This window comes from Callospermophilus lateralis, chromosome 8 (genome assembly GCF_048772815.1).
Source record: "Callospermophilus lateralis isolate mCalLat2 chromosome 8, mCalLat2.hap1, whole genome shotgun sequence".
In the NCBI taxonomy this organism is placed as follows: domain Eukaryota; kingdom Metazoa; phylum Chordata; class Mammalia; order Rodentia; family Sciuridae; genus Callospermophilus; species Callospermophilus lateralis.
In genome coordinates, this window is record NC_135312.1 from 30077016 (window position 1) to 30097542 (window position 20527).

The 20527-nt window shown below is 35.2% G+C and overlaps 1 protein-coding gene across 7 annotated transcripts in view; it reads left to right on the plus strand.

Annotated features, from left to right (window-relative positions):
- The window catches only part of Klhl5 (kelch like family member 5), a 76597-nt gene that overhangs the window by 45764 nt on the left and 10306 nt on the right, over positions 1-20527 (plus strand). For all 7 annotated transcript variants that reach the window (XM_076863853.2, XM_076863847.2, XM_076863850.2 and 4 more), the window contains 4 exons: positions 5113-5299; positions 11924-12148; positions 15609-15771; positions 20064-20276. In XM_076863853.2, coding sequence (XP_076719968.1) covers positions 5113-5299; positions 11924-12148; positions 15609-15771; positions 20064-20276 — 788 coding nt within the window. The remainder of the gene's footprint in view (positions 1-5112; positions 5300-11923; positions 12149-15608; positions 15772-20063; positions 20277-20527) is intronic.

Consider the following 20527-nt stretch of genomic DNA (forward strand, 5'->3'; position numbering starts at 1 on the left):
ATAAATAAAGTATATTAAAAAAAAAGAAAGAAGTCTCATGACCTACCATAGAGTGTAAATTCTGATATTAATTATTCCATATTTCTTCTGTGCAAACAAAACAGTTATGCTAGCCACATAAAACATTAGTGAATATATGTTAGGTTGGCTCATTTAGATTAATCTCACTGTTCATATTACTTCTGTTCTAATTATTTTTACTCCTTTTAAAGATTGAGTAGATTTTGTAGTAATTGGGATTCAAAATAAAATATATTTTTTAGCATGTTGACAGGCTATATAATTTATTAATCGATGGAATTAACTATATTTAAGTAAAGAGATTAGAAAAAAATTAAGCCATGAATATAAGAATCAGATTAATCAAATGGAAAATAATAGATATCATTCAAAAAATTATTCAGAAAGCAATAAAGAAGCCTGGTGTGGTAGCGCCTTCCTATAATCCCATCAACACAGAAAGCTGAAGCAGGAGGATTGTAAGTTTGAGGCCAGCCTGGGCTACTTGGCAAGACCCTGTCTCAAAAGAAAGAATTAAAAGGCTGGGGTTATAGCTCAGGGGTAAAGTACCTCTGGGTTCAATTCCCAGGACCACACACACACACACACACACACACACAAGCACAAAGTTAAGAATAAAAATATCATATGACCCAGAAATTCTACATATAGATTATCTACCCAAGAGAAATGACTTGCACATAAACTTTCTTAGCTTTATTGATAATAGCTCCAAACTAGAAACAACCTAAGTGTCCATCAGCTGGTGAATGGATAGATGAAAAGAGATGTAGCCATTATTCAACAATAAAAAGAAATAAAATACTGATAAATGCTACAACATGGACAAACGTCAAAAACAAATTAAGTGAAAGAAACAAGACACAAAGACCACATATTGTAAAATTTTATTGATATGAAATATCCAGAAAAGTGGATGTATAAAATATCGAGGTGATGAAAATGTCCCCAAACCATTTTGTGGTAATGGTTTTACAACTGGGTAGATTCACTAAAAACCATTGACTTGTTTGCTTGAAATGAATTAATTATGATAATTCAAATATGCCTTAATTGTAAAATTATAAAGAAATATATTGTCAAATACAAGCTGGCAGTGTATCAAAATGATAATACACTATGTCCAGGGAGACCTTTTTCCAGGGATGATTTTTTTTTCATTAATACACCAAAATATTTTATTATCAAATATCTTTTTTAAAGTTTTCATAACTTTATAAGTTATTATAATGAAGATGTATTGTGTACTTGAAATTTGCTACAAGAGTAAATCTTAAGTCTTCTCACTACACGAAACAAGGTAACCATATAGGGTGACAGATCTGTTCATTAGCTTATTGTGATAATCACTACACAATGTATACCTGAATCCTGTTGTATACCTTAAATAAATGCAAATTTTGTTTGTCAATTATTACTCAGTAAAGCTGAGGGAGAAAAAAAAAAGAACAAATCCATGAGTAGATATAATTTCTGGATATAGGGAAATGCTAACAAGCACAAAGAGAAATCATCAGGAAGGATGCTATTTTTCCCTGCTATCTAGAAGAGAGCAAGGAAGATGTCAAGTGGTTGCTGAAGTCTGCCTAGTAAAGGCTGGAGCCAGGACATTGTAGAAATGAGAAGGATCCTAGACAATGAATTGCACTACAGAGCTCTATGTGCTAAAGATTGGAGCTAACATGACTTGGGGATTTTAGTGCTGATAAACTTGGAGTGACACCACTATTTCTATTTTTTTTCTCTTCCACATTTTACAATGCATCACTCATTCTGATAGTTCATCCACTTTGCTAATAGCCCTATACAAAGTGCAGGTATTGCCAATGAAGGGCCAGTGCAGCGTGTGAGCCAGCACTGTCCAATCAAAGAAGACACACATGGCATTAAATCTAAATAGCTACATAAAAAAAAAAAGAAATAGCTGAAACTAATTTTCATGTCATTTAACCCTGTATATTCAAAATATTATCATTTCAATATGTGATCAATAGAAAAATTAACAAGATATTCTTTGTATTTCATAACGTATTGTCTGGCATAGTTGGTACTAAGTGTTAGCTCTTCTGTGTGTGTCTGTGTGTGTGTGTGTTAGCTCTTTCTATCATCAGATTTAAGCTTAATCACATCCTCATCTGCAAAGCACTCATTACATCAATAACTTTGAAAGAGAAAGTAATATAATTGATAACAGGTATTTGGAAAAAATTTGGCAACCAGTCTTAATTTGAAACTCTAAATCAGAAGAGGAGACAAACCTAATAAAGCTGGATTGCCTGACATTATATCACTGATTATCCTAACTAATAAAACAATAACACATGTCAGTTAAGACCAGGAATGGGGATGCTCCATTTTACTCTACTTATTTAAACATTGATTTGAAGGTTTTTACAAAGTAATAATAAAATAACTGGTGTACACATAGAAAAAGATGTCAAACTCTCCCTCTTTGGTGATAGCTATGATTGTATGTATAATAATAGAGGATAATCAGGAAATGTGGTAAAGTAGCAGGTTAAAATACAAGTGTAAAATAATCAGAAGACTGACTTTCTTCCAGCAAAATATAAACATGAAAATTTTAAGATATATACCCAATAGCAAAAAGAAAATAAAATATTTAGGAATGTATTTAATAAAAGAAGGGCATAAGACTCATGTGAATAAAGCTATACAACAAATGGAAAGACTTCTTAAACAGAATACATTAATATCAAAATATAAACTCAAAATTAATAAAGAAATTTAGTGCAGTTCACAATAGAATACCAAAAGAATCCAGATGATGAGAGGGAATTGGATAAAGCCATCTTAGGTTATATGGAAAACAAGGACTCCAAAATAGCCAAGCAAACTATGAAAATTAACAGTGAGGGGAGACTTATATCAAGTAATAGAATATGCTATAAAGACTCTGCATAAAAACACAGTATTAGAATAGAACTAGGCAAATAGATCAATAGAACAAAGAATCAAAGAAGATATGAGGGGATGGGGCTCAGTGGCAGAGCACTTGCCTAGCACATGTGAGGCACTGGTTTCAATCCTAAGCACCACATAAAAAATAAGCACTGCATAAAAAATAAAATAAAGACATGCTGTCCATCTACAACTACACACACACATACACACACACACTTTTTTTTTAAAGATACGAGATCTGCTTTTGAAGCTGTAATATATGACCAAGGTTCAATTCATTTGGAAATGGAGTGGATTATTTAATAAATGATACAGGTGCAAAACTGTCTTTATCTGGAAAAAAATTAAAATATTCCTCCACTTGTTCTATGTCACATGAACCAATGGCCTCAGTGAGAGATAAAGCAATGAAATTTTGCCAGATAATCTAGGAGGCTACATGTGCAAAGTGAAATAAAAGCACTCTCTAACTAGACTGGAAATTCTGAAACTAAGAAAAAATGACACATATTTGACCTAAAAATAAAGATTGTTTATAGGCCAAAGTATTATGAAATAACCTTAGTAGACAATGCAAAACCTAGAAAAATACAGATGTTTATATGTGTGTGTGTGTATGTGTGTGTGTGTGTGCGTGCGTGCGCAAGCATGTATAAGGGAGAGAGAAAGAACTCTTCAAAATTGCTCATCAAATTTAAAGCAACAATGGAAAAAAAGAGGCAAAGGGAGAAAGAAAATTTACAAATGGACAAATATAAAAAGATGTGCATGAGAGGGAAATGTGCTACCATTGGCAAAATGAAAAGAACTAACACTACTTCCTGGCAGGAATGTTGTGCTCATAGCTGGTGCAAAGATGAATTAGTACAGCCTCTTTGGAAAGCATTCTGATGTTTATATATCTTTTATATTTATATACACCTTTTGAACTGCCCAAGGGCATCAGCACTTGTATATGTTAAGGTATGTGTACACACACTGGAAAAAAACAATGTTCATAATAATAAGATGGCTAGAAAATGTTAGTATACCTGTTAGTTATTTATAAGAATACATATGAACAGTATTTCTTTAGGAAGACTTGAAGAATTTTTCATGAGATATTGTTAAATAAAAATGATAAGATGCAGCAAAGCATATAATAAAACAAATAGTAAAAGAGAAACCACATGCCACACACACGTATGAGAATTATGTCAGCAGAGGACTGTTAAGTAGGAGAAAGAAATGAAAAGATGCGCATAGGTTGTTGGTCGGGCAGTGAGGAGTTGCACAATAGGGAGGCATGATGGAGAGCCCAGCACAAAAGGAAAATAATCATTTTTTAAAGATAGGTTATAACAGTTTTTGTGCATTTACATAAAATAAGATTCAGTGAAGCACGAGGAGGGTTAATTTTTCTTTTAGAGTAATCACAGTTCTTTGTCCTTTGAGAAATTGGTAAGTTGTTTTTTGGTGGTAGTATTTGTACATCATTTAAAGAAGTCTGGTAAGTGCAGAATAATTAGTCAACACCCACTTAGTATTTCTCAGTTAAAGTTATTTCTAATTATAACTGTAAAGTGATTTATGTTGGAAAATCTGGAAATTAGAGAAAAATAATAAAAAGATTAATATATGTATATAATAAATAGACTTTTCATTGTTCTTTAGTAAAAAAATTTGGTTTAAAAAAATCACTTATAAAGCACCAGCATTCCCACTACCCAAGAATAAGTGCTATTAGGTTCTTAGCTGGGTACGGTGGAGCATGTCTGTAATCCCAGCAGCTTGGGAGGCTGAGGCAGGAGGATTTCGAGTCCAAAGCAGCCTCAGCAAAAACAAGGCTCTAAGCAACTCAGTTGAGACCCTGTCTCTAAATGAACTACGTAATAGGGCTGGGGATGTGGCTCAGTGGTTGAGTGCCCCTGAGTTCAGTCTGCACTACCCTCCCCCCCAAAAAAGGATCTTAGAGTACATCACATATGCTCTTCAATTTTTGCCTTTCAATGACATTTAAAATGAAAATCTTGCAAATGTTACATGTTTTAGTTTCAAATGTGTTCAAATTTGAATTTTTGTTTTCAAAAAACAGGATAATTTCCATTCAAAAGCTAGTATCATTTATTCTTTCAACCTTACTGTTTTCTTGGTCATTCAATATATATATATATCATTCATTTCTAGTTCCTGGCAGACATGGAAAATAATGCACTTTTTCGGGATGATATAGAATGTCAGAAACTCATTATGGAAGCAATGAAGTATCATTTATTACCAGAGAGACGACCCATGTTACAAAGTCCTCGGACAAAACCTAGGAAGTCAACTGTTGGTACATTATTTGCAGTTGGAGGAATGGATTCAACAAAAGGTATTTATTTGGAAGAACAGAAAAAGAGAAATTTTAATAAGTAATAATTATGACCAAAGAGCTCTTTGGAGAAATGGCTGGTTGCAGGACAAGGGCAAAAAAGAATTACAAGATAAGCCTGGAACATAACTCTAGTGCCAGAAAGAAAGTGCTCAAAGAATGATGGAAACAGGTCAGTACTCACAGCAAGCAGTTTGTAGGGGCTACCACTATCTAAATCTGGGGTAATTTGGGTATCAAATAATAGACTCAAGAGACTGAGGGAGGAGGATCACAAGTTCAAGGCAAGCCTCAGCAAATTTGCGAGGCCTTCAGCAACTTAGCAAGATCCTGTCTTGAAATAAAAAATAAAAAGGACTAGGGATGTAGCTCAGTGGTACAGTTCCCTGGGTTTTATGCCCAGTACAAAAATAATGATAATAGTAAAGGAGTATAACTAAATACATTGGTAAATGTCTGAATCCATGCTGATAAAGAAGGGAGAGGAAAGTTTTTTCTTTATAGTAGAAGTGCCAACTGTTAGGTGCAAAAGGAAAGATGGAATTTAAAATGTTGCCATTTAGCAGCCATCAAAATCCAAATTATAAAATGTTCCAAAATCAAAACTTTTCAAGTGTCATGTTGGTTCTCCAAATGATGGAGGTACTCTTCATCTCATATTTTCAGATTGAGGACGCTCAACCAGTAAAGTCAATCAGTCAATCAATCAGAAACACTCAAATCAGAAACACTTCTGGTCCCAAGTATTTTATGTATCAGTCAAGAATCCTCAGTGTAAGCCAGGCATGGTGGTGCATGCCTGTAATCCAACTAGGAAGGCTGAGGCAGAAGGATCACAATTTCAAGGCCAGCCTCAGTCTCAAAATAAAAATAAATAAAATTAAAAAGGGTTAGGGATGTAGCTCAATGATAGAGTATCCCTGAGTCCAGTCCCTAGTACTGCAAGAAATGAAAGGAAAAAGAAATTATCAGTGCATGGTAAGACTGATGGGTGAAAATTTGAGAAAAGGATATTTAGACTCAAAGTACCTCCTAGCCACATATTTATTAGATACAAAGGGTAAAATAGTATCTTTACAATGGAGAGCACTGGCACACATCCACTTAATCATCCACTTAATCAAAGATAATGTTGCCAGTAATGAGAATGAGCGGCAGCATGTGCCTCTTATAGGATGCACTGTGAAAAACTCAGCAGCACACCTGTGGTATTCTTGTGAAAAGTCTATAACCTGAATTCAATCATGAGGAAAAAACAAATCTAAATTGAGAGACAGTCTACAAAATAACTTGTCTGTCTGTAGTTTTCAAAAAATGTCAATGTTGTGAAATACAAAGTAAAAAATAAAAGATTCAGACATTGTTCCAGATTACCAGAGAATAAAGACACATAGCAACTATTATAATCAATCATCTTGGTTTTTCTTTTGCTTTAAGACATAATTGAGATGAATGAAAAACTTCAAATAAGGTCTGTAGATTAGATAGCATGTTTAATGTCAGTTTTCAGACTTTGATAATTGTATTGTGGTTTTATAAAAATAATGTTGTTCTGAGGAAGACACTCTAAAGTATTTAGGGGTATAGGGTCATATCTCTGTAACTGGCTCATATACAGTTCAGAGGAAGAAAGGCATGCACACACACATTCAGACTAGAAAACAAATGTAGTAAAATGTAAACATTTGGGAAATCTGGGTCAAAGTATCTGGGAATTTTTTATACCATTCAGTTTTTACTAATGATAAAAATAACAGTAATGAACAATATACATAGTACCTACTGGCTGCCAGGTATTATGTTAGAAGCTTCTATGTGTTAATCTCTCCATATACATTGATCTCCCCTGTGTCTACATTTCTAGTACTAATCATCTACAATACTTTGACAGTACCTCTCTAATCTTAGCTTATTCTGCTTCTTCCCTTGCTCTTCTCTTCCAGCCCCTAGAGATTGAAGCAGCATATATATTTGTTCACTGTCTCTCTACGTCTTCTCCTCAAGTAAGCTCCAGAAAAGCAAGGAGTTAATATATCATGAGTGCCTAGTACAATGCCTTGCACATAGAGCATCAGTATCTGTCAGTGTATGAAGATTTGCTTTGCCATCTCTTGAATTACTTGTACAACTGAAGCCCTAAATTTATTAATCCTATGTGTTTTTCTCCTGTGTGTTATCTATAAGGAATATAAAATTATGAGCTCTAATTGAAAGTTTTGTATGTTATTTATCTTGTAGGTTCATGGAAGCAAAGACTGACATCATTTGATATATCTGTCTATAGATTTGATTTTATTCTCATAGTTCTAACTTGTTTAAAATATCTATCTGTCATTACATGTGGTGCTAGGCTTTGTAGTCATTACTAGCTCCTCTTCCCCTCTCTCTTTCCTTCTCTTTTTCAGGGCTTTAACTGTTTATCTCTTTATTAATCTGTGTATTCTACTCTCTTACTTTGACTTTATTCTCATATTTCCAACTTGTTGAAAATATCTACTTGACTTTCACCATTCACTTCAAACGTGGCATGTTTAAATCTCTGACTGTGTCTCCCAGACTTAAGAGTGTAGAACCAAAATAAGTTTTCTTCAGTGGACATCAATTCTGGCTCATTTAAACAGATAAGGGAATTTATTAAAGAATACCAAGACTAAAAGAAGTTAGTAACTTTTCCAGGCTCACATAACTAGTGATGAGATAAGGATATAAACAGACATTTTAACACTGGAGACCATACTCTCTGCTCCATTAACTCTTCAGTTAACATTGTCACTACTCTGCTCAAAAACTCCAGAGATCTTTAATTCTTACCACATAAGGAATAAATTCCTCATTTCAGCTTTTAAGACATTCTTTAATCTGGTCCTTGCTGCTTGACCAACTTTATGCCTGAATCTTTCTTAATATTCAAATACTCTGACCCTCTATCCTATATAAGCTATCTTCCCTCTCTTTATCTTATTCCCAATATCTTTATATGGTTTGCCTTTGTTGGATGGTAGTCAGATCATTCACCCTTGATCCCTTCATATGTCTTTATTTTAGTATAGAGTCCAACAAATAAGCTGATGGTGATTCTAGATAGCCACTAGAAAGGTGTCAGAAATATTTGTGCTTACTTTTTAAAGGTTAGTCCTTCATTATAAGTTAAGGACATTCTAAGCTTTTATACAAAACTTTACAATTGTTAGGATTTTTTTATTTTTTGAATGTTTGGATTTTTTAAAATATTTGTAACTGTTTTAATATTTCGTATGCATTAGACTTGAAATTATCAAAAGAAGTTTTAATTTTGAATTCATTACACTGTGATACTACTTAGTAAACTAGATATTAAAAAAAATAAATAACTTAGGGGCTGGGAACTTAGTTTAGTGGCAGACTGCTTGCCTAGCATGCTCAAGGCCCTGGGTTTTATCCCCAGGACCACAAAATTAATTAATTAATTAATTAAAGTTCAAAAGAAAGATATTTCTTAAATATATTAGTGAAGAGAGATCATTAACCTTTATTTGATGGGAGTTTTTATTTGATTTGATTAATTTTATGGAAGGAAAAAGATTTTAAGATTTTTTTGTTTTATAATGTTTTATTTTTTTATTTATATATGACAGCGGAATGCATTACAATTCTTATTACACATATACAGCCCAATTTTTCTGTCGGAGTCCAGCTCCAACAGGGGGTCTCAGGAGACAAACGGATGGTGAGGGGTCGGCAAAAGGGGGGTGGAGAAACAACACAGACACCAAAGTAAAGGTGCTGAATCCCAATCTTTACTTGTGAAGTTAATCATATATACTTTTCATTTTGGCAGGCTCACAGTACTTTGTGGTTACAAAACAGAAATCATTATTCAAAGAAACAAAGTATTACATAGCTACAATTAGAATAGAAGAATGTATCTTGGCTTATGCATAAGCAAGCATTTTTACTTTCAGTTCGCATTTGGCTTTGAGCTGTTTCTGCTTAGTTAGCTTTTAATAATAGTTAGAAATGTCCCAGACTACTGGCCTATACCTTGACTATTCTTTCTTGACTTACTGACTAGAATCGGCGCCACAGTTATGGCAAGTGGTTAACTTGAAAAGAGAGACTACTAATTTTAATCAAACAAGAGCAAGAGCACAAACCATTGTGCACAGGAACAAGAACAAGTTGCCCAGTACTAAGCATTAATCTGTCTTCTTAACATTAATTCTTCTTCTCTAGATTTTAATTTTAATTTCTCAAAAACTTCCTTGACTGTTTTTCCTACAAGGGGTTTTTCATTAAACATTAACAATTTACATTCCACAGCTGAATCATTGCATTAGAGCAAACAGATTTATTCTTTAGAAGTAGTTGCATTAATTGGGAAAGTCATGTTTTTTCCTTTATACTTAATGGTCATATGAGAAGTCACAACTATACTTATTAAAGGAATACAAAAACAAACCTGCCCATTCCCAGAAATATACTGCGCTCCTCCAGAGGATGGACACCTTGCGCCATCCACCTCAGTAGGGCCTTGCCATTGCCTGAGTCAGGGGACGGGCACAGCATTTTTCATGTCTCTGGTTGTATACAAAGTATATTCATACCAATTCGTGACTTCATACATGTACTTTGGATAATAATGTCCATCACATTCCACCATCATTTCTAACCCCATGCCCCCTCTTCCCTTCCCACCCCTCTGACCTATTGTCTATTCCTTCCATGCTTCCTCTCCCTACCCCACTATGAATCAGCCTCCTTATATGGGAAAACATTCAGCATTTGGTTTTGGGGGATTGGCTAACTTTACTTAGCATTATCCATCCATTTACCTGCAAGTGCCATGATTTTATTCTCTTTTATTGCTGAGTAATATCCCATTGTGTATATATACACCATATTTTTTTTTTATCCATTCGTCTATTGAAGGGCATCTAGGTTGTTTAGGGCATCTAGTTTAGCTATTGTGAATTGTGCTGCTATAAACATTGATGTGGCTGTGTCCCTGTAGTATGCTGTTTTTAAGTCCTTTGGGTATAGACCAAGGAGTGGGATAGCTGGGTCAAACAGTGGTTTCATTCCCAATTTTCCAAAAAAATCTCCATACTGCTTTCCATATTGGATGCACCAATTTGCAGTTCCACCCCACATCCTCGCCAACACTTATTGTTGTTTGTATTCATAATAGCTGCCATTCTGACTGAGGTGAGATCATTTTTGAAGTGATAAATTACATAAACTCTTACATGAAATAATCTGAGCATATGAATAGAATTTCATTATTGCGAAAAAGTTATAAAGCAAGATCACTCACATTCAAAAGTATTTTTGAACAGTTACTAATAGAAAGGATTCTGTTTGGTGCTGTGAAGAAAACAGATGGAAAGAGACTTGGTATTAATCCCAGATAACTTAAAACTGCATAGAACCAGTTTAAAAAAAGAACTATAACATAAGAAAATATAATATCTATATGTAGAACAAAACTATTTGTAAATTTTAGGAGATTATCAATTTTTAGGAGATTACTAGTTCTCTGACCTAATATAACAAATACTTTAGAATAAATGTTTGTCACAATCATAATTCTGTAAGGCTAGCACTGATGACTTGGTATATTAGAAGCTTAGGAGAAAGGGTTCTAATTGAAGTCTTCATGATTGGGAGCTGGGGTTTTTTTGAAGGGAGGTGGGGGTTTTGTTTGTATTTGGTTTGTTCTTGGTTTTTGTTTTGTTTTTAATCTCTACTGGTTTTAACTCATAAAGAGAATAGTTCTGGAATCTTCCAGTTTTTAAAACAATGTAGACAGCATTAGCAGAAATTCCCTAACGAACCACACTTAAGTTCCCAAAACACAGACCTTTTGCCCTTCCTCCTTGCATAGATGTGGTTCCCTCTTCCTATAGAAGCCAGCCTCTGCCTGTGCTGTGGGTACTGCCCTTTCCTGCCTCCTCAGGAACCTCACACTATTAATTATGATTCCTTTTCATCTCCAGTGTTTTCAGCTTCCTTCTTTTCAACTAGATTCCTCCCATAAGTATTTAAACCAACTCAAGGTTTTCCAATTTTAACAACAAAGTAAAACCTCCATCAACTCTCCTTGTAACCCCTTTCTTCCTCTTCCCTTTTATAGCAAACTTCTTAGAAGAATCCTCTGTGCTCGCTATTTCCAATTCCTCACCTCCTATCATGTCTCAGCCACTTAGTTAAGAAAGTCTTCCTCACGTCATCAGTGGCCTCCATGTAGCTGAGTCCAGTAATACCTTTTAGATTTGTCTTAACTTGCTTCTCTCAAGAGCATTGATGATGTTAGCCAGCCTCCCTGCTACCAGCGTTTTACCTTTGCCTTGCATGACACTAACCTCCTCTGCTTTTCCTCCCACTTCTGGCCATAGTTTCTCAGTCTCCTTTGAGAGCTAATCCTTGCCCACTTTACCTTTTAATTCTGGGCCTGGCGTGTGCCCTGGAGAATGGTAGGAGATGAGGTCATGGATGTAGGAGGAGCCCGATATTGCAGGGGCTTCATGGGATACAAAGTATTGTTCTCAATGCTAGTAAAAATTATTCTTTTGTGTGCATAATTTTATAAAATAGTCAATCATGGTAGCATTTTTATTCACATAATTTCTGCATATTACTGTTAAGGAGCAACAAGCATTGAAAAATATGATCTGCGTACAAATACGTGGACTCCTGTGGCAAATATGAATGGGCGGAGGCTACAGTTCGGTGTTGCAGTGTTAGATGACAAACTCTACGTGGTTGGAGGGAGAGATGGACTGAAGACTTTGAATACTGTAGAATGCTACAACCCCAAAACAAAAACTTGGAGTGTGATGCCTCCAATGTCCACACATAGGCATGGCCTTGGTAAGTATAGCTGCAGATTCACTATACTGTCATACATCTGCTGCCATGGTATTTTACATTCTATACCAGGCAGAAGACAACCAACATAGTAACTGAGTCGGTAGTAATCAACCACCAAGCAATTGTTCTCATCCTCCTGTTATCTGAGAATCAGAAGCAGAGAAAACAAGTACATACACAAGTATGTCAGCAGCCAGTGCAGGTAAAAACACACCTATCTGAGGGGTTTAGGGTAGCAGCATGGTTGAAGCCACCTTTTCACAGAAGTGTTCTATGTTTGCAGTTAGTTTTACCTAACCTCATTTAAATGCTTATTTAAAATATTAGCATTATTATTTTTTATATTTATGTATCCCCTGGTTTTTAAACAGAAATGGAATAAAAACCCAGAAGAATTTTGAGGTGGCACAGAGAATGTAGTAAGAGAGACTTCGATTTTATCACTCAGTAATTTACTGAGCATGATTAGCATATACTGTGTGCCCTGCTCTTTCTTCTGTATGTTACACAGATGAAGACACTGTCTTCACCCTCAAGGAACTGAGGGTTCATTCTAAGATGCATGGAAGAGAAGTTATGGACCTCTTTTTTCTCAGTGAAATAGGATAACAAATTGTTTTATGAGAATGAAGGAGGTAGAATTAAAACTAGATGGGACTTAAAAGGTGTGTGCATCACCCAGCTTTTACTGCATAACAAACCAGTCCAAAATGGAGAAGCTTAAGGCAACAACCATTTATTTGGCTCATGGGTCAAAAGAACAGTTTTTCTGGTTTAGGCTGCCTTGGATGATCTCTGCCAGGTTTTCATAAATCTGTGGTGGGCTGGCAGGTTGACTAAATGATCTGGGATTGCCTTATTCACATGTCTGGTAGTTTTGGCAGGTTGTTGGTCTGGCCAACAGCAGCAACTGCCCATATGACTCTAATCCTTCAGCACATTAGCCCTGTGTTCCTTCACATGGTGGCATCACAGGGTTTTGAAAGCAGCAGGAGAATGCAAGCCACAGTGCTCAAAATTTCAGGCCTCTACTTACATTACATTTGCTAATGCCTCACTGACCAAGACAAGTCCCGTGGGCAAGCCTGTTTAAAAAGTAGAGAAATAGATTCCTATTCTTCATGAAAGGACACAGTCACATTACAAAAAGATGTAAATTCAGAGAATGAAGAATCAGTGGCTTTATGGTCAGTTTATCAGATTAGAAAAGGTTTATAATAGTTGGACTAAAGAATTTTATAGGTCACTATAAAAGATGGATGCATAGCAATGAAAGCACAGTTGAATTTAGCTAGCATGGTATATACTCAATTTCTTAAATTAATACTAGGCACCAGTGTAGATAAAGGCTGCTCAAAAAAGCCAATAGCCAATAATAAATGCTATCTAGGAATAAAGACTGGTGTGGTGACAGGAACAACAAAACAGCAAAGGGACAAGGAATTCTACTAGTTGGTAATTAGATTTCAGTGAAAGATAATATATTAAGTTTCAGTACAGGAGTAAAAGCCTAAGAGTTGGGCTAAGGGACACTGAAAGGAGGAGTTTAAAATTAATTATATGAAATGTAACAAAGAAAACTGTAAAACATTACTCTGAAGTCCAAAGATCAGCTAATATATAGGCACAGAATAGGAACATGTATCTTAAGAACAAATCAGATTTATTCATTTTTGTTTTGTTTTGTCTGTGCTGCTGGAGATCAAACCCTTGGCCCTGTAAATTCTGAGCTACACCCCTAGTCTCTGAATGAGACTTATAAATTTGGATTTACTATAAACAAGGGTTGATAGTTTAATTCAACTACATACTTCTTCTACCATGTAGAGAGAAACCTAATTCTAATTTAAGGTAAATATAGTACAGAGAATATAATGATTCATGATTTGTGCCAACTGGATTGTGCATGAAATGCTATCATGAGTTCAAGGTGCCATATGAAAGACATTGTGAACCTTAGCAAGTTAGAGGATGACAGTCAATAGTTTAAATGTCTTCTTTAAGTCCTAATTCAAAATTTTTGTTTCATTTATTCAAAACAGCCTTGGTTTTACCTTAATAATAAGTAAATTTTATAAATTTGAACTCACTTTATTTAAGAAACACTCCCTTTATCTCTTCATATGTGAAAATTATCTGAAGAGTTCATTTGAAAAAAGCTTCTACAACTAAAATTTCTTTCTCAAAGCTATTGTTTAAGGGGTTGGACTAGGAGGACTCTTTTTCCTTTACCCTTTGATTAATTACATATTACATGTTTTCATAGTACATCTAAAATTGGATATGTTATATAAAATTGGCAATATATAAACATTATAAATATATACCCATACACATAATATATATAATCTCCAGTAGTCAGCACTGTGGGGCACAAAACATGATATAAAAAATGAGTGAAATAAAACGTTACTTTGGGTTATGCATGAAAAACAAATATTTTAATCTTATCTAACCATGATCTCACAAATTAAAATATATTTGTATTATAAAAAGTTTTCTGCCCTGGAGTTTTTTACCTCACCTGGCCATAATCATGTCCTACCTCTTTTCAAAACCCTCTATTGGCTCTTCTTCTCATTAAGAGTAAAATCCAAAGTCCTCAAACAAGGTCAGTGTGCTTATTTCTGACTGCCCTGTGTGATGTGACTCTGCACTCTTCCTCCTCACCTACACTCATCCCCTCAGTCTCCCTGCTCCGCCAAACTGGCCACGTGCTGTACCTCAGACACAACGAGCATTGCTCTGGGCCTTTGCTTATGCTGTTCCTTCTACTTCATCTTCTCTTCCCAAAGATAACTCCATGTCTGATCTCCTAACTTCATTCACTCATCAGCTCAAATGTCACCTTATCAGAAAAGTCTCCCTTGGCACTCTCTACCCTTTTATTTTGCTCCTTATCGTGCCTGTGTCTTAAAAATATAAGGTCCAAATGGGTCTTACATTTTCAGGAGACACAAAATAGATATTTTTTAGAACATCTGACAAGTTCTATTAAATGTCTGGCACTTAGTAGAAACCCACTAGATAATTGTTGAATCCAACTTGACTCCCTGGCAGTGAATTAATCAATTGGCTTATAACAAATCTAACTATAGTAAAGTATCATTGATTTGAATTAATAGGGGGGAAAGAATAAATTTTTTTTCAAATATGTCTTAAATCCAGAATTTAAAAAAATGTTTTTGGCACTGTATCTGGTATACTTTTAAATTAACTTTCCACTGTCATGCCTGGAAATAATAGTTTCTAAAAGCTTTAAGAACAGAACTACAGTGCTATTTTATCCCTACCCACCTACCCACTAAGAGGAGCAATGAGGAAGGCAAATATCCAAAGTACAGATTTTTGATTGGTTACATTTATATGTCTAAGGTGTATTGTCCTTGGAGTTCAGCTTACATGTGATGTTGGCAGCAAATATTCTTGGCAGTCATCACCTCTCCCTGTCTGTGTGTAGGTGTGGCTGTGTTGGAAGGTCCCATGTATGCAGTAGGCGGGCACGACGGCTGGAGCTATCTGAACACAGTAGAAAGATGGGACCCTCAGGCTCGTCAGTGGAACTTTGTTGCCACCATGTCCACCCCCAGGAGCACAGTCGGTGTGGCAGTACTAAGTGGCAAGTAAGGAAGTGCTTAAAATTCAAACACGATACCTGAAATTTATTAAGCAGTATCATTTCCAGTTTAAAGAAATGCATAAATACTTCAAGTGATTTAAAGAAACTTTTTAAACAATGACTCTTTTTATAATTTTTAAAACAAATGAAAGCCCATCATTGGGCTTTCATTCTAATGTGCAAATGCTGTCCATTTTTAATCATCATTTAGAGTGAAGAGATTTTTATGTAAATAATCCATATTAAAGTTTAAACCAAAAGGTCAAAACTAAGGGAAGACTTGAGTTGTTGGTTTTTTTTTTTTTCTCTTTTTTCATATTTTCAGATTCTTTGATGACTGACTCATCTACCAAGTAGCTATTAAAAATGTAAATAATACTGTAAAAATCTGATGGTTTATATATACCTTTAAAAGTATGTGGTCTTTTAAAAGTAGGGCAGTCTGTTTCTACATTCCTCTAAAACTTCCTTTTGTCTTCTCTACTGACTTGTCTTTAATTTGGCTCCTCATCTTTCAAAACTTGGTAAACTGGCAAAACCAGAATGGATTTGGAAGGAGGCTCTCTCTTGCCTCTCATCTGCTATAAATAAACTGATTTAGATAGACCTACACCCTTATTTCCTGGTTATTCAAAAACTAAATGTGAAACTTTTCACTCTTTTCGTCTGTAAAATCAAGCCCTCCATGAATGTTAAATAAAAATTTTTGTTGCATTCATTTTGTATTATTATTTCCAGAAAGAGAAGAAATCAGAAAATAGAAACCTAGAATTGTTAGTAGAATTGTATTTTAAGAAAATACACATATCTGCTCTCCTTACCTCTCCCTTCCTTTATTTTAGCTAAAGAAATAACTTACAAATGTGTCACTATGTATCTTTACTAACTTTGATACAAACATCAACCATTACAAATCTGAAAATAAGAAAAAAGAAGAAAATTAAAACAGTCTCTTGTTTGTTTAGACCTTTTTTTTTTTTTGAAAGAGAGAGAGAGAGAGAATTTTCAATATTTATTTTTTAGTTTTCGGCTTACACAACATCTTTGTTTGTATGTAGTGCTGAGGATCGAACCCGGGCCGCACGCATGCCAGGCAAGCGCGCTACCGCTTGAGCCACATCCCCTTGTTTAGACCTTTTGGGTTAAACTTCAGGGATTAGTTTGTTGGGTGAATTTTTGTTCAATGTCAAGTTTCTGAGCTCTTATTTCTAATAGAGGACAAAGGAACAACGACCTTCTTTCTTTAAAACCTGATTTCCAGAAATAAAAATAACTTACTTCCTTACCTTTCTTTGTCCCCTAATGATAAGTCAATATTTCACATTTTTACCTGCTGGAAATTTAATTAATTGAATGTAATTGAGACAGCGTTGAATAACTTCCTCTTTTTACTATCTTACCTTATTTTATAATGTTCAATGGAACAAATGTAGTTGTGTTTATGTTTTATGTGATACATTCTATATCTTAACGTTTCCAGAATATTGAATTTTTCTTTCTATGGTATTTGACAGAAAGAAGCTTTACTTAGACTTCCTTTCTTCTCTCATCAGGCTACCTCTAAATTGTTGTTAAGATAATTTTAACAGTACAATCTCTCTCTTAACTTTATTTTAAGTTCAAGTTTAAATTTTATAAAACTGATATAGAAGAATAACTCATTTTTCAAGAACTGCCACAGTCTGGCTGGGCACAAAATCACGAGCCACTCACAGCCTTGTAGATTCAAGCAGCAATTCTTTATTCCTGAACTCACACCGGCCCTCTCCAAACACGTTCTGGGGAAATCCACGTTCTCTCCCCAAATCCACCTCCTCTGCCTCCCAAATACTCTCTGAATCCCGGGAGAACTCAAGGGGAACTCAGGCAGCAGGCTACGCCCTATTCCCAGCAGGAATAATCTTAAACCTGGAACCGCCCTAAACCCGGATTGTCCTAAACCGGGAACGCCCTAAATCCAAGGAGAGCCTTAAACCCTGATCCGCCCTGGTCCTTGAGCAAGGTCACATGCAATGTCACTGCAAAATGTCTAAGGCAAGTCCTATTTCCACGAGTCCTTCCATTAAGCAACATGGGGTACGCTGGCAAGGAAATTGTCATACCTACTTGGCTAATGGCTCTCAGCATCTCCCCCCTTCTGATTAATTAAACAACAAGCAATGTGGCTTAAGGACCGTGCCTGGTAGGTTGTCCAATTCAACATATGGTTCTTATCCGTCATCGGAAAACTGACCTTTAGGCGTCAGCCTCCTGTCTTAGGTAGATACCACTGCAATTGGATCATACCCGTCACTGACTACCAGTCCAGCATATAGCCATTGGCCCCCAAATTTTAGACCATCACTAGCAGAAGGGAGGAGGATACAGAAATGCCACGACACCAAGCCAATTGACGGCTCCTTGGGAAAAATTGCATCACTGGTGACACCATCAGCAAAGATATGCCAACACTACCACAATTAACATGGGGTGCACTGGCAAGGAAATAAAAATTGCATCACTGGTGACACCATAAGCAAAGATATGCCAGCACTACCACAATTCACTGCACCAAACGATAGTTACATAGTCCAGGCAAGTTCTGCAAGCAGTTCAAAGGGGAGGAATCTTTCAATATGTCCGTTTCCTCCCAAAGTCCGTTTCCTCCCAAAGTAAGTTGACTCCTTGATTGAGCATTACTTGTTGAGTTATATTCATTGATGCATCAGTTTATACAGTTTACTGTGATAGCTATCATAGAAGCTGTAGTTTGGTTTTATCTTTGTCTTCACCGGCACTGGGATGAAGATAGGAATTCTGGCAATGATGCTAAAGAGACATTATCCTGAAAAGAATTATTAAATATAATGAAAAGGAAAGGTGAAAGTAAACAAACAGATCAGTTAACCTCCTTTAAAAACAATCCTTAACAGCTGTTTACCTGATTTAAATTAGTAAACAAACAGATCTGTTAACCACCTTTAAAAACAATCCTTAACAGCTGTTCTGTTTTTTTTTTTTTTGGTTGTCTAGTAGTATGAGAAAATCCTGATTCACAGATAAAAGGTTGAAATGGCAATAGTTATTTTAATTACTAATTTAATTGGAGTCTCATTAGAGTCTCATTAGATTGCTCAAATAATTTGAAAGTAGTAGGAAAATTTTTGTTCTAAGTTGAATATCAAACAGTATCAGCCAACTACTTGCATTCTTGATCATAAATTTAAAAGTCTGTGAAGATCTAAATCTTATTCTAAAATACATAGTTCAATATTATCACAAGTTGATGGCTGGGGTTGTAGCTCTGTGGTAGAGTACTTGCCTAGCACATATGAGGCACTAGGTTCAATCCTAAGTAAATAAACAAGTTGACATAATTTCCTGTTTTTATTGTAGTAGATACTGTCCTGTGAGAAGAGAAATGAGTTCTAAATCTTGCATGGAATTTAATTGAGTCAGGTGATTGTTTTTGAAAATTAAAAATTCTATCAAAAACTTTAATTTCAAATGAACCATTTTGGGAATACCTCTGCCCCATTCATCTGTAAAATCCTATTCTTAGAAAACAACTTGAAAACCATTGGTTGAGATAATGATTCTTCATGAAATGTTAACAACACATTTAATTCTTAATATTAACTCAGTATAAATGTTGTTTGTACAATTTTAAGATCTGCTAAAAATGCTGTTTTCTAAAAGAACACAAATAGAGACAATTTTTCTTTAAATACTTATACCATGCTTACTATATGCTAAGCACTGTAATTATTAATAATACTGTGATATCATGCTTATAGATGATGAAATTGAGGCACATAGAAATTAAATAATTTGTCCACAATCACAAGGAGTAAGTGAAGAAACTAGCATTCAAATCCAGATAGTCTGGTTCAAGAATTTATGCTCTTTATCATTGGACTATATCATTTTTACAGGGAAGACCCAGGGTAAGAGGGTAGAGGGCCCCAAAGCCTTCTCCATGTGTGTGTTTTATCTATTCTAAGACACATTTTTTTAACATCTCTAAAATTACAATGCCTGTTGCAGTCAATGGTGACTTATCAAAGAGATGGCAGCTATTAAATAGTTGTCACTGCTTTCATGTGCAGTTATGTTTTCTTTTTCATGTATACAGGGTGATATATAACATATACAAGTGTCATTTTATTGTTAGATGTCTTATTTCTTAATGGCACATAAATTGACAGTGTCTCTGATAACTGGGCATCTTAATTCAATGAAATACCATAAGAATAGCCTCTTAAGAAGAGCAACAGCACTATTTCTTATTTATCATTTCTTGTGTTCTTTTTACAGACTTTATGCAGTTGGTGGTCGTGATGGAAGTTCTTGTCTTAAATCAGTAGAATGCTTTGATCCTCATACTAATAAATGGACACTGTGTGCACAAATGTCAAAAAGGAGAGGTGGCGTAGGAGTAACAACCTGGAATGGATTGCTGTATGCTATTGGAGGACACGATGCTCCTGCATCCAACTTGACTTCCAGACTCTCTGACTGTGTGGAGAGGTAATTTTCTGAGAAGGAAAACTAGGGGGAAAAATCAAATATAAGACTCTAGTACCTCCAGGAAAATTGATAACTCTATTGAATATCCATCATATGCAGAATGGTTCTCTGGGAGTTCTGTAGGCATGGATTGTCTGCTCTAGCCATCTCTTCTTCTGTCTGCCAGCAGCCTACTCAGATTCTTCTCTCATCACGTTACTGCTGCTTATTTAAACTTTACCTTAGAATTGATTGCATAAATTATTAATTGA